This window comes from Lemur catta, chromosome 1 (genome assembly GCF_020740605.2).
Source record: "Lemur catta isolate mLemCat1 chromosome 1, mLemCat1.pri, whole genome shotgun sequence".
Classification (NCBI taxonomy): Eukaryota; Metazoa; Chordata; class Mammalia; order Primates; family Lemuridae; genus Lemur; species Lemur catta.
The window spans coordinates 61,429,360-61,443,398 of NC_059128.1; the positions used below are offsets into that span (position 1 = coordinate 61,429,360).

The following is a 14,039-nucleotide window of genomic DNA, read 5'->3' on the forward strand; positions in this document are numbered from 1 at the left end:
TCCCCTGTGCTAATTCATTCCACAAATAAAATCCATGGCAAAAGCAAATGATAAATCATCACCTTTCCTCAGCTTAAACCCATGCCTTTCTTTGAGCTATTTTGGTTCACAAATGTCTAATGGAGATTTCCTTTGCTTAACCTCATTTACTTGGATTCTATTACCATTTTTAATATCAGCCATAAATTTGGCTTTTAAAACCATAATTTGTAAAATTTTCTTTCATGCTTCACTCTGAAAATTTTTGTTAAATTTCAAGAAAACTTGGATCTCTGGTGAAACTCTTCTCACACTAAGAAAATAAAATCAAGTCTGGTTGCTTAAAGGAGATAATTAAACTAACTGTCTTGGTCTATTTTTGTCCATTCCCCATTTGTGTATATTTGGTTCCAGCTCTTTTAATTTTCCTGACCCTTATATTTCCGTCATTCTTAGGTGTCTCTATATCTCTCTTTATCTTTCTATCTCTATCTTTATCTCTGTTTTTCTTCCATTCATTCTTTTTGGTGGTAGATGATTTTTTTTTCAGCACAAAGATATGTCTCTTTCTTTCTCCCTCTTTCCCTCTCCCTCCCTCTCTCTCTTCACCCACCCCCTATTTTCTAATATTAACTATTCCACATTTCAATTTCAAATCTATTTCAGTCAGTTTGCTTCCCCCCTAGGCTTTTTTATTTTTTTTCCTGAGCAACTCTCTGTTTGCCGATAACATCTTAGGGACAGATTATTTTTCATTGGGCCCATTGTAAGAAGTAGCCAGCTTATTGCATTGCTGCAGAACACATTTCAGACTATACAATTGTAACAAATGAACAACTTGTCCTCCACAGACTCACCACAGGATCCAATTAGTTACTAAATCTTTACTCAGGTTTTCTAATTATTTTCTGGAATTATACAATTGGGCTGCCTGAAACAATTCAAAAAATGTCTTCATTTTTCACATATATATGCATATACAGTATACACATACATATGCATATTGCAAGTTAAAACAAAATTATGATTCAATGTAAGCAAAAGGAACAAATCTTTAGATTAAATCACACACACATTTAAAAGGGAATCAAATAAATACCTCTACATTGTAAAAATAAAAGAGAGAGAGAGAGAGGCATTTTACTTCTGCATATCTAGAATTTTAAATTGTTATAATTTAAAAATAAAATATAAACATTGATCTGCAAGTCATTACAACAGGTGATCACTTCAGCAAAATCTATATTGCAACTTCAGCACATCTTTATTAGAACTCTTTCATTGTGGGTAAACAGCCACAAAAATAAATGCTGACTTAGAAAGTATAAATACAAATATTTAAACAAAAATGTCTGCAGCATTCATAGCGCAAATTGTACCTGAACTGAAGGGTTCTGTGTTTCTAATATATATTACATATGTGTCCATTATATTCACTTCTATCTAACCATATACATATATTTATTTATAATTTGCCAAGTGCTATTAACAAGATACCTGAAACCAAATATATAAAAAAGTAAGCATTCTATTAACTGATTTGAAAATAAAGACAGAGTAAACAGCTATGCACATAAAATTAAATTATATCTCTTTTTGCTGGATATCCACCGAGACTTAAAGATATCAGCTGAAAAGCCTATACTTTGTTTAAAGCTAGTGTTTATTAAATAGCCTGCTCCTTGTAAAATTTGTTCACAAAGGGGGAAAATGCTATTTTCATTTTTAGAGTCTCAGTTCAAATTAAAGGAGCAGTTAAAATTTCAGTTTGGCTGAAAAAGCCTTTAAATTCCCTATAACTTCAATGGTCTTTTAAAAATTAGCTCTACTTAATAAAAGAGACAAAAGTATCAAGATATATATGAATTTAGCCTATTTTTATTTCTGTGTGTTCATAGTAAACATTTTTGTAAGTGACAAACACGGGCATATGACCACAGTATCACAATCAAGAAATTTTAAGACAACATTAACAATCACTCAAATTTATGCGGCATTTGCGCAACACAGGTTACATATTTGCAAGGTTTACCTATAAGTACAATAGGTATTAACATTTCACTACATTTAGAAAAAATAAAAGTGACCTGTTAGTGACCACATACATCAAAATATACACAACACAAACTGAAGGCAATCTTTAATTTTGTCCCCTTCCAATTCAATTGAATGGGCAGTGTTGCCAACTGAAACAACTTTCCTTTTTGTTTGTTTAATACTTAGTATACCAAGTGCATTTTCTAGAACCCAATCTTTGGTCTAAAAGTAAACAAAAGAAAAAAACAGTTCTTTAAAGAAAAGGACAAAACAATAAATGGCCAAAATAATTTCTTGGGCACCTTTACTACGAATGCTTCTTAAATACAAATTACAGTTTAACATTTTAAAACTCTCCCCATAATTTAGGTTGTTCTCAAGGTCTGCGTCCACCATATAGATCCATGATAACTTATAATACTGCACACATGGAATTCTGGCGGCTCTTAGAGATAGACTTGTCAGGTTTGAATGAAATGGCAAAGCAGTCACTATTTAGATACACATTCTACTATAATTTTGACTTCCAAACCTTATATTCTACAATGTATTCTTCCCACATTGCACCTCGCTGACACTCCACACCTTGTTAGAATAATAAACAACCCTAGAGACTGAACAAACGTACAGAAATTGGGGGGGGGGCTTAATAAAAAATACCTGGACTTATTTTTTAATTATCATTTACAATGCAAATGTGTGTAAAACGTTCACTTACAGTCTGGTCCCAGGGATGTTAATGTATTAAAGGGTTGGAAGAAGACCCCTGATTTTGATGTGTGAAATAATCAGACAGTCCCCCGGACAGTCCCGTCGTAAAACTTGGCAAAGAGGGTCTTAAAGACTCACAGGGCAGGGTCGAGGGGGCCTGCGGCGACGTGGAGGAGGACGCGGCCCTGGCGCTCATGGACGTGCTGCTCTGCGAAGTCATTGACGGGTGCGGGACGTGGGGGAAAAAGTAACTGGTCTGGCCCGCGAGCAGGTTGACGGAGCAGGGGTTGAGGGAGTAGGTCCCGGAGCAGGGCACCGACAGGCCGCAGGGCACCGAGGCGGCGAGCGCGGCGGCCGTGAGGTGGTGCGTGGCGTAGGGGATCTCCCCGTTGACCAGCCGGTCCACGCTCAGGCCGTTGGCCGTGGAGAAGGAGTGGTTGTTGCCCAGCGAGTTCTGAGTCAACACGGAGCTGTAGGGCATGGGGTGGCTGGGGTAGGCCGACGTGGTGCCATTGTAACTCAAAGTGCTGCTGGCGCGGGGGTGGTGCAGAGACAGGAAGGGCGACATGGGCCAGTAGAGGGAGCCGGCGCGGTCCATGAAGGTGAGGCCGGTGGAGGTGAGGCGCGCCCCGCGCTTAAAGGCCAGCTTGGCCCGCGACGTGGTGGAGCGGCGCCGCAGCTTGCCCGTGGTGCCGCCGATGAACACGTCGTCGCTCGACGGGTCCAGCATCCAGTAGTTGCCCTTGCCCGGGTCATCGTAGTGGCGCGGCACCTTCACGAAGCACTTGTTGAGGGACAGGTTGTGGCGGATGGAGTTCTGCCAGCCCTGCTTGTTCTCGCGGTAGTAGGGGAAGTTCTTCATGATGAACTCGTAGATGCCATTGAGCGTGAGTCGCTTCTCGGGGCTCTGCCGGATGGCCATCATGATGAGAGCGTTGTAGCTGAACGGCGGCTTCTCGTACTTGCCGTTCTTCTTCTCGCCCTCCTTGCCCCCCTCCCCGTCCTTGCCGCCCTCGCCCGCCCCCTTCTTCTCCTCCCCCACGGCGCCGGCGCCCTTCTCCTTCTCCTCCGGCCCGACGGGCGCCAGCTCCCCGGGCCCGCCGCCCGGCTCGCCCTTGCCGCCCAGCCCGTCCGCTTTGGCCCCGTCCAGGGCGGCGGCCGGCGGCGGCGGCGGCGGCGGCGGGAGCAGCAGCTGCTGGGGGCCCTTGTCGTCGTCGGCGGCCGGGGCGCCCCGCGCCTGGGGGGGCTGCGGTGCCGGGGGCGGCGGCGGCGGCGGCTGCTGCTGCGGCGGCGGCGGCGGCGGTTGCGGGGCGGGCGGTGGCGGGTGATGGTGGTGGTGATGGTGGTGGTGGTGGTGCTGGGGGTGGTGGCTGTTGTGGTGGCCGTGGCTCGCGTGGTGGTTGTCGTTCTGGACCGCCTCGGGCACCAGGCTGTTGATGCTGAACGAGGACTTGGGGATCATTTTCACCTCTTTCCTATCTCCCATGTCCAGCATCACCCAGTCGTCGAGGGGAAACGGCAGCGGCGGCGCGGGAGCGGGGCAGCGGCACGGCGGGCGGCGGCGACCGGTGGGTGCCGAGCGGGGCGCGGGGGGCGCGGGCGGCAGCGGCGGCACTGAGCGCTCCGGCAGCAGCGCAGTTGGACCGCAGGCTCGGGCGCTGGCAAGTCATGTAGCAAAAGCAGCAACCACCCCTCAGGAATTAGAAAAAAAAAAAAAAGAAAAAGAAAAAAAGAAAGAAAGAGAAAAAAGAAACAACCACCGCCCCGGGGGTGAAGCTCCCTCGCTCCCAACTCTACTTCTCGGTCTCCCCCCCACCCCCCGCTCCCCCCCCCTGCTGCTTCCTCCTCCTCCTCCTCCTCTTGCAGCAGCAGTCACAGCAGCAGCAGCAGCAGCCCAAAGGGGGGGAGAGCCGGGCGGCGGGCGGGCGCGTCCCGGAGCGGCCGCGACGAGGCTGGGGAGACAGCGATCGAGGCGGCTATAGCCACAATTAATTTTCCGAGCTACAGGCGCACACTAGGGCTGTAAAAAAATTTTTGGTTTAACCTTTCCTACCGCTGGGCCAATCAGAACCGGCGGCGTGCGGGAACGTCTCTCTCGCCGTCGACCAATCGGCGGGCCCGGGCCCACCCACCCCCGCCCCGCCCGCTGGCTCCCGCCCCCTGGGCGCTCGCCTCCCCCTCTCCGCGGGCCTCCGGCCTCGGACCTCGCGGCCGCGCGGAGCCGCGCAGGGATACGCCGGCGGGAGCTCGCTGCGCCGCGGCCCTGCTCTGCGCCCCCGCCACCTCCTCCACCCGCCAGCTCCGCTCAGCCCAAATCCCCTTCCTAGGGCACATAGCTCACGTTTCCGGCTTCCTTCTCATTGTACTGGGTCATTTTCGTTTGAGCGCCAATATTTGTCCTTAGAGGTTAAAGTGTTTTCCGTTTTATTTTTAAAAGCGGGGGTGGTGGAGGTGGGAAAAGTGGGAGTGCAGGAGAGGATGCCAGGAGAGGGCAGGAAATGGAGAAGAAAGAGGCGAGGCACTACTTTTCCGAGTCAGGCCTCGAGTCTGGCATTTCTGAGCCTATAGGAAAATTGTGCCCCTTGTAGGTAATATTCCAGCAAAGCTTTGAATTTGGGAGAAGGGAAGGCCCGCTGCTGGCCCGTGCGTGTGTGTGCGTGTGTGTGCGCGCGCGCGGGGGGGGGATCCTATACCTTGGGGGAGGAGGGTCTGGGAGAGGTTTGGGAACGAGGGGATGAGGAGGAGGAGGTGGGTAGGCGAGCTTGGGCCAAATAGGGGTTACTTACTCTATTCCCGAGGCCGGGGCGGCGGCTAGTTCGGGGCTCAGGAGCCGCGGGGAAGCAGGGCCTGGGGCTCCAGGTGTTGCGGCGGCGGGCGGGGGCGGCTCAGTGGTTGGCGCCTCTGATGGCCTTCCGAAATGAGAGGTGCCCAGAGAGAAAACAGTACCAAACAATCTCGAAATAAATCAGGTAACACATGCTATATATGTGTTTCTCTTTCTTCTCCCTTCTCTCCGGCTCCAGACAGTCGCTCACGCGCGGGGTGACTCGGTGTCGTTTTCTCCTCGTTGCTGTTGCTTCTCCTCAGCTTCTAATCCGAATTGGAAGCGGGTTGCTTCGAGCGATCACCCTGGAAATATTTTCCTTTTGCTTGTTGACATTGGAGGGAAAATAAGGGTGGGCGTCTATTTCTTTCCGGTTTTTTTTTTTCCGCCTTCCTATTTTCACAACCTTTTTTCTCTTTCTGTTTCTCAAATACTTTTATTTTGTGCAGGCCTCAATTCTGAAATAACAGTATGCTGAAGCCAGCCCTCGCCCTCCCTGAGTGCTGCTGGAAGGCACCTAGGAGGCTTGGGAATGTGGATCCCACAATCCTAGCTTCTTGGGCTTCGGAACTGGGAAGGTTCGGTTGAAGGTTGAAGTGAATGGAGAGATTGCGAATCGGGGGCTTTAAAAGGATCCCGTGGCCAGGGGCAGGGCTAAGGCCCAGCATTTCCCAGGGATTGGAATTTAGTGGGGAGCACACTGATCAAAGGCTGTTTCATCCCACATGGGCACAAAACATACCACATTTTACGGAGGATGTAGCCTAGAGAAGAGAGAGGTGGAGGAGAAGCATAAATAAAAAGAACCTTTCCCCTACTCTGTAAAGTAAATAATTATGAAATGTAAGCATTTCTTCACTTTGATAAACTCTCAGTTAAATTATCTGGCAGATTTGGTATTTAAGAACAGAGAAGGAAAATGGTGCCTATGTTTGATGTTAAATTCTAATATAAAGAATGCAATTGATGAATACTCAGGATAATGGGAGGTTATTCCACTCTCCCCACCCCCAATCTTGGAATTCAGAGAGAGAGAGAAAGGATATAAACTTTGGGGAGAATTATAAATAGATAATTATAAATAGGTAGTGAATTTAAAGTATGCATTTATTAGGAATGCCACAGAGGAGCTTTAACTATTAGACTAACCTCAAATATCCTTCCCCTGTATATATATCTTGTCCTATGTCTGCATATCTCATTACTTTAAAGTACACTGTATTTACATGTGGAAAAATTCCAGGATTCCAGCAATCTGCGTTGATAGTGACATGGCCCCAAACATTGATTTCTAAGCTCAGGATTTCTCACAGAGCCGGGTGAGCTAATGGGCTTTGCCGACCGGCTGGAAAGATCTGTGGGCCTTCCCCTTCCTGCTCACTTTTTCTCCTCCCACTCTTTTCCCCTCCTCAGGCCGGTTCTTCCTACTTTTCCTCAACTCTCTCTTTCCTCCCTCCTCCCCTCTTTCTCCCTCCTTCCCCCCCTCATTCCTCCACCCCTTCCCCCCTCCTTTCCTCTCCCTCTCTCCATTCCTCCACCTAACCTACTCCTCCCAATTTCAACCCACCGCAGCCCCCCTTCTTACCACCACTTATAATGGCACACAGGGCCCCTCTGAGGTGGACGGCCCGGTACGTTTTCGTAGTCGGTCTAGCGTGAAATGATTCGGTGTAACCGGATTCTTGGGAAAGGACAGGTTACGTAAACATTTACTGATGTGGAGTAACTATACTATTTGTACTCTGATATGCAGGAAGGAAAGTGTTGATTAACACAGAAGAAAAAAAAGCGAAATTAGCTGATTGCATGCTCATAAGTGCAAGCTGTCATTGAACTGCTTTTAAAATAGACACAGCTGGGTGTTTGTGTTGAAAAATTTCTTGTGTTTTTGCTAATACTGAAATAAGCATGATTTTGTATACCAAACATTTTCAGATCATTAAAATTTGTAATCTGTGCTGGTTTTAAACACAAAGAAAAGAAACAGAATCATTTCGATGTAAAATTTGCTGATATTATATTAACTCAATCAGGTCTGTACAAATTGTGCATTGTGCCTCCTAAAATCTGTTTGATCAATTTAATACACAAAGTGCCAAACGTGGGTATTGTTTGTTAACATTGGACATTTTATTCAAATCCCAGCTCAGCAGCAAACTGGAGGAGCATTCCTTGAATACAACACCATCTCTGACTGATGAATTTTTAATGTTTTAAGGTGTTTCTTAGGTCAAAGCTGAGTGTGCATTGTTTTGTAATTTTGTATAAAATTTTAGCAGGTGAAAATAAGTTCTCCTTTTGTTTACTTTCTAGCAAAACCTTGGGTTTGCTAATGAGAGCTGTAATAATCTGATTTTATATGCCAGAAGCTCATATTGACTAGGAAAATGTTTTGCATTCAAATTCAGAATGTGCTATATTATTTTAAAAATTGTATAAATGCAAGTCCCTCAAAATAGGATATTTTTATAGGAATAAATAGTATATAGTTTAATATAATAATATTTAAAAATCTAGTCTTCCTAATGACAAAGGTTATTTGCAATTTGGGAAGAAGTGAGTTTGCATTCCTTCTAATAATTTTAATTGCACTTTATGATAAGTTAAGGTGATACATATATATGATATATATATATGACTTGTTGAACAAAGCATGCTCTGTTTACTCGGCAGCCCACGTTTGTCTCAGCAATGGCTTGTTTTTAGAACTGCTACTAGCTGAAATGGAGGGGGATGGGGGTTCCTGGACAGAGTATTGTGCAAGTTGAAAGTCCCTGGATGGGGCTTTGTATATCCTACTGGCCAATTTGGGTGCAAATTGGATTTAAATGCCTACCCTAGTCTACCTCAGGTCTCTTCCATAAGTACATGAAGACCTATTTCCAGCCCCCTCAGTCTCTGTGATTACCTGTAAGAAGACAGAGGGCATACAGTTGTCTCTGACTTGAAACAAATTCTCTACCATTCTATTTTTTTTCTTCATAATCAATTTAACCTTGATCTCTCACACACAGACATCTATAAATGTGCACTGTTAACAAATAAAGCAGAAGTCAGAGCAAATGTAATTTTTTGGTATATATAGTGGTAAACTTCTCTCCTGCTCTGTCTGCACACCCCCCCCCCTAAAAAAAGAGGACAGGCCTTGTAAAGACTAGGCAATTCCAATGGAAGAATTGCTTGGGAAATGAATTAGATTATTCCTTTTGGAGTTTTAATTAATAACCAAGACTCCACGGCATCCAAATAGGCAGCAGCACATTTCATTTTTCCATTTGGCGGTGTTACATTAAGTCTTCCTTAGGGCCTATTTCCCGCTTTTGGTCAGCGCTTCTCTTCTTTTCTTGCGGTTACTTACTTGCCGGTTAAAGAAGGGCGGGCCATATCTACCTAAAATCCACCCTACTCTCCGCTCCCTGGACAGGGTGTCATTGCAGGGCGCCCAGCGCCAAACTCTAGCTAAAGCTCTTTTCCTGCAGATGCACAGGGAATTTCTGACCTCGTGACGTTTGGCAGCGAGCGGATCCAGGTATTTCCAGAGGACGTGTGGCAAGTGAGGTCGACCCTAGCCCGAGCCAACTCTTCTGTAATCTTTTCCTAACAGCAGGTAATGGTGCTAACATTTAGTGATTAGAAGTTACTCTTTAGCGTGTTGTATCTTTGTTCTGTGGGTTTTGGTTACAGGTTATACGATTAGGTTTGCGAGAACAGTAGTGAACTAAACTTCCCAGTAAGAGGTCTTCACACCAGGGAAGTGTTACTTTTCTGCAGCAGCCCTGCCTCGTCACTCATTAGGGAGCTGCAGGTTGTCAGCGACTGCTCTCAACGCACGCGCGCGCGCACCCTTAACATCCCCGGAGGCGCGCACATTCGCGCGTGTACACACACACGCACACAGAGCACTAAAACTAAATTAAGAAGCCGATGATTAAGACAAGCGTCTACTAGGCCTGTCATTTCAGCATCCTTCCATCATAACATTGTGGCACCGGCAATTTTGCTTGAGAACCTCGAGAAAAAAAAACCTATGGGAGAGCCTCGTGTATGAAAGTGGAAATGTTTAACTTGTATAAACTAGGGAACCACTTCGAAAGCGAGAAAGTCCAAGGTTAGAAAAGGAGAGGAAGGAGGAGGTGGGAGGAGGAGGAGGAAGAGGAGGAGGAGAAGGCCTGGACAGAGACCTCTGGGACTCTCCAGGCAAGTCTTTGCGCCGCTACCAGGTGTTCCAGGCTATCTGAAGGCAACTACATACACATCCAAAGGAAAAGTGCTGGGATGTTCAGCAAAATGAGCACCGGAGAAGATTCCTCCCAACGTTACCAAGAGGAGAGAGCCAGGCGCGGAGAGATTCATGACAAATTACCTCCCGAGGGCCAAAGAATCTTTGGTCTCTTGAACAACTTTTCAGTCAAGTACTCTGCACATCTCTCATAAACATAAAATGCCCACTACCCCTTACTTGCTTCCCTTATTTACCAGCGTACTCTGGACCTTCCAGGGTCGGCGATTTTCGGTAGGAGTTTAGTCCCTGCTGGTGTGAGGGCAGGTTTGTTCCATTTCTAGATTGGATCGAATTGGAAGAAATGGTCCCACACCGCCCTGGCAAGCGAACTCTGAGAGGCCAATTCCTATCTTTCCTTTAGTTGCCCAAGGAAATGGTGCAGTCCATCCTTCAAAGGAGTCAGGGGAAGCTCCAGAGAAAGACCAACGAGTTGGAGGGATAGTCGCCAACTAGAATGAGGGAGACTAGAGCTCAAGTCCCTAGTTTAACCCTTAGTTTTAACCTTTTCCACCTGAAAAAGAAGAAAGTGAGACTTAGCAAAAGTCAGCACACTAAACAATGCTACCTTGGATTTTCCATTAGTGGAGCAGTGAAAGAGATAAAAAAGAAAATGACTTCTTAAATACATATCAAGCTGAAAGAAACGCTTAAAGGTCTCAGAGTGCTTAGCTCCTAAGAGTCTCAGCTCCTAACTATCCCATCTTTTTCTTAATTAGATGGAGCTTCAATGTGATTTTTAGTAGGAGCCTGAATAATCTACTTTGGGAAGTGACATAGGACCCTTCTGAGAATGTGAAGCACCAAGTCTTCTCTATTTTGAAGCACCCTTCTAAATGGTCCCCCAAATTCCAGTTCTGTGAGGAAAGATGGAACAGTGTGGCTCTGTCGCAACTATTAGGTGGTCAGCTCAATAATTAAAGCTATGCAGAAAGCACTGAAGAGCCCAGAGTCCGCATATGAGATTGTTATGTAGGTTATAGGAAATGCTTGCACCCACTGAAGGTCTGTGAAGGAATGAGAGGAGAGAAAAATGCATGAGTGGCGGTGGGCAGGCCAGGAGGCACAAAGAGAGTCCTCCCTCTCCTTGGAAAGTCATGCGAAAGAAAGTAAACTATTTGCTAATCAAATACGTCTGCTTCCTTTCTAAAAACCTTCATGGACAAGCCAATGGTCTAGTTATTACTTTGTGCTCATCTCACACCCACTTGCCTCTTCACCTCAAGAGTCCGTTCTGTAGGTCTTTCCCACCTTTCCTCCCTAACCTAAGGAGGTGGAAAATTTGTTGAAGCAGCGTTTCTTAAAAGGTTCAGCTCGTCTTTCTTCTCTGCTATCCCTCTCGGGGCTGTAACTGCGGCGATTCCCGGCAGCTAAGCCGCAGAGCTCGGGCTGCCAGGCCTGCGCACGCCAGTGCCGGCGCACACCCGCGCGCTTGCCCCGCGCTCCTTTGTTGCCGACGCCTGCAGAGCGCGATCAAGCCGGAGGCCTTGTTTCTAGGTTTCATCTCCAGATTTCCCCCCTTAAAGTTGCTTTTTCAGCCTAGATGTCTCATTTTTGGCACATCAGACAGGATGCACAAACACAGATCAATATTTTAGGGATAAGAGGTCCTCTGCCACGGCTAACTCAGAGGGAAAAAAAAGCAGTTAAAGGTTTCCAGATTGTATTGGTATAAAGCACAACTCAGAGTTAAAAGACTGGGGTGTGTGCAGGTGACGTTAATTCGAATATTCAATTACATATAAGGGGTATTGAACCCAGTGGGAGAGAGCAGTTATACCCCTATATCTCTCCGCTCTTTGGAGGGAGCCACAAGCGGGAGGAGAAGAGCGGACACACTAAGCTAGAAGCACAACCGGCGGCAGGAACAAGTTACCGTTATCATGTGAGAACGAAACCCCTCCGTTTCAGAATCAACAACAAAGGTGGGGGGGTCGCTTTTATTTTTAAAACAATCCTAGATAGATTCTTGTTCACCAATTTTAGTATCTTCCTTCTAGGTTTGTCCTAAGGCACGCAGGAGAGAAAGTAATATTCTTAGCTGGGTCGGCAAGTTTGGCTCCCGAGCGTGTGAAGTATGAATCACCACGGTGCAAAGGTTTTCTTTTTTTCTCACCCTTTTCTTTTCTCCCGGGGCGTGAACTTGTTAGAAAAGACAGACGAGGCTAGGAGGAAATGGAAACGCTGAAAGAGCCCAGCTCCTTTCGAGAGCAGCCTGTAGGGCTGGCAGGCGGCTGCGGCGCGCGGAGCGCGGGACTGTCTCCGGAGCTGTCCCAACTCACGCCTGCGCAGCCGCCTTTGGGCCAAACACCGCGCTCGGATCGCTGCCTTGGCAGTCTACCCTTTGGCCTTAGAATAAACACCCCAAAAAGAGGAGAGAAAGGACCCTAATTGAGCTGAGTATCTGCTCTCCAGCTCGGAACACAAAACAGGGCCTGCAGGTTTTCCTAGAGGAAGTTCCCAGACCACAAAACAATCGGAGGGTGGGAGACAGAAGATTTTAAGGAAGTCTGGAATTAACATGAAACATTATTTTCCTAATTAATTAAAAGTAATTCTCTTTCTCAATTTATATGCATGTACACGCTATCGATTACACGCCCCTATTTACTCGGAAAAAAATGCTTAGAGTATCTTTGGTACACACTGCTCATTCTTTGTCCTCTGGAACATTTACAGCTGATAGTGTGGCTGGTTGGGATCAATTAGCACTGGATTTTGCCCTAGGATTGTTCCCCAGGGCGGACAAATGGAGCCAACTCATCTCCAGCGACTTTTTTTTTTTTTTTTAACCTATGTGTGTATCCACGCCAGGGCTTCAGAAGCAGTTGAAAATCCCCAGCCTTGGTTTCACTTGATTTTGTTGCTGTTATTGATAAATATTGGGTCATACACAAGCCACTTGTCAGAGCCTTTGGCTCCGTCTCGCAGCTGCACTCCTAGTGGAGCGTTTGAGTCTTGTCCTAGGAACTGGAAGGATTTACTGGGAAAAGAATTACACATTCTCTGCTTCTTCAGTTTCGGAGATGGTCCCTTAAGAACATACATCTTGTCTGTGTGCTGTCATGTTTATTTCTTGATTTGTTCTTATACGTGAATTGGGTAGATGTGTGCCTCTTGTTTTCTTTCCTATTTTTAAAAATTATCCAAGAGATCTAAAAAAGGGGCGGGGAGGAGAAATTATTGATCCCAGTTTCTTAGGTATATTTGAAACCAAAAGGACATAGGCAAATAGATAATTGTTGGATAGGAGGATGGGTTGGTAGGTAGGACGTTAGGGATTTTATAATTGGAGTAATATATACAGTTTATCTTTTGACTGTGCTGTATATATTCTTTCCCTTGATACGTATTACATATGATCTGAACCCATGATCTACTTGTCTTGGCATGTCTGAAGCCCCAGACACCGAACAATATCATTACAGGAAAGAGACAAAGCTCCTAAAGACTCCAGGCAGGGAGGCTGCTGCCTTTGGGTCGAATGGGGAGTTTATCTTGGCGTTGAACTTTTCCGGGAAGCTCACCCAGTCGCTCAGACTCCCTCACTGCGCAGAGTTCAGGTCTTCCCCGCGCTGAAGTGCAGGGAGGGGGTGTGGAGAAAAACAGCTGATTTTTGACATTTCAAAGGAACTCTTTCTATTTATCAGTGTTACCGAAGTGTACGTTACTGCAGAAACAACAAAACAAGCATAGAGCTGCAATTTTCAAGAAAATAGGATCCCCAAATATAAAAATAAAAAAGTAGCAGATAAGATGTATAATTCAATCAAATTACACAAAATTGCTTGAAAATCCAGAACAGTAGCGATCCATTATGCCTCTGTTTTATTAGTGACAAGTACAATTACTCTAAAATAAAGAACACTGGTGAATATATAATTGGCTGTAATCATGTTAGTGTTTGAATAAAAATGACGGGAACATTTAACACTTTGACAACAAAATGTTCAGAAATAACTTATTTATTCAAACAGTTTTTATTTTCCACCAAGTGAAGGAGAAACACAGTTTGCTTAGGAAAATCAATGACTTTTCCATGCAATAAATAAATATCCAAAAGGGGAAAAACAGCCCCACACCTCTATATTATTACTACTGTTATTTTTAACCAGCAAGAAGCTTAATCCTGTGTTTGAAGTCGGCTCTCCTGTAGCGGTTGTTCGGTACCAAAGTCCGCCACCTAGAGGAAGAGCTCCGCAGCTCAAC

At 45.8% G+C, this 14,039-nt stretch overlaps 1 protein-coding gene across 2 annotated transcripts; it reads right to left on the reverse strand.

Annotated features, from left to right (window-relative positions):
• Positions 1-1,837: 1,837 nt before the first annotated feature.
• FOXG1 (forkhead box G1) lies at positions 1,838-4,717 on the reverse strand. Of its 2 annotated transcripts, XM_045555098.1 has the most exons (2): positions 3,884-4,438; positions 1,838-3,841 (listed from the first exon to the last, which is right to left on the reverse strand). In XM_045555098.1, the coding sequence occupies exons 1-2, from the start codon at positions 4,220-4,222 to the stop codon at positions 2,753-2,755; spliced, it is 1,428 nt and encodes a 475-aa protein (XP_045411054.1). In that variant the 5' UTR covers positions 4,223-4,438; the 3' UTR covers positions 1,838-2,752. The 2 variants fall into 2 exon arrangements, with proteins under 2 accessions (XP_045411054.1, XP_045411043.1); XM_045555087.1 differs by having other exon boundaries at positions 1,838-4,717.
• Positions 4,718-14,039: the final 9,322 nt, after the last annotated feature.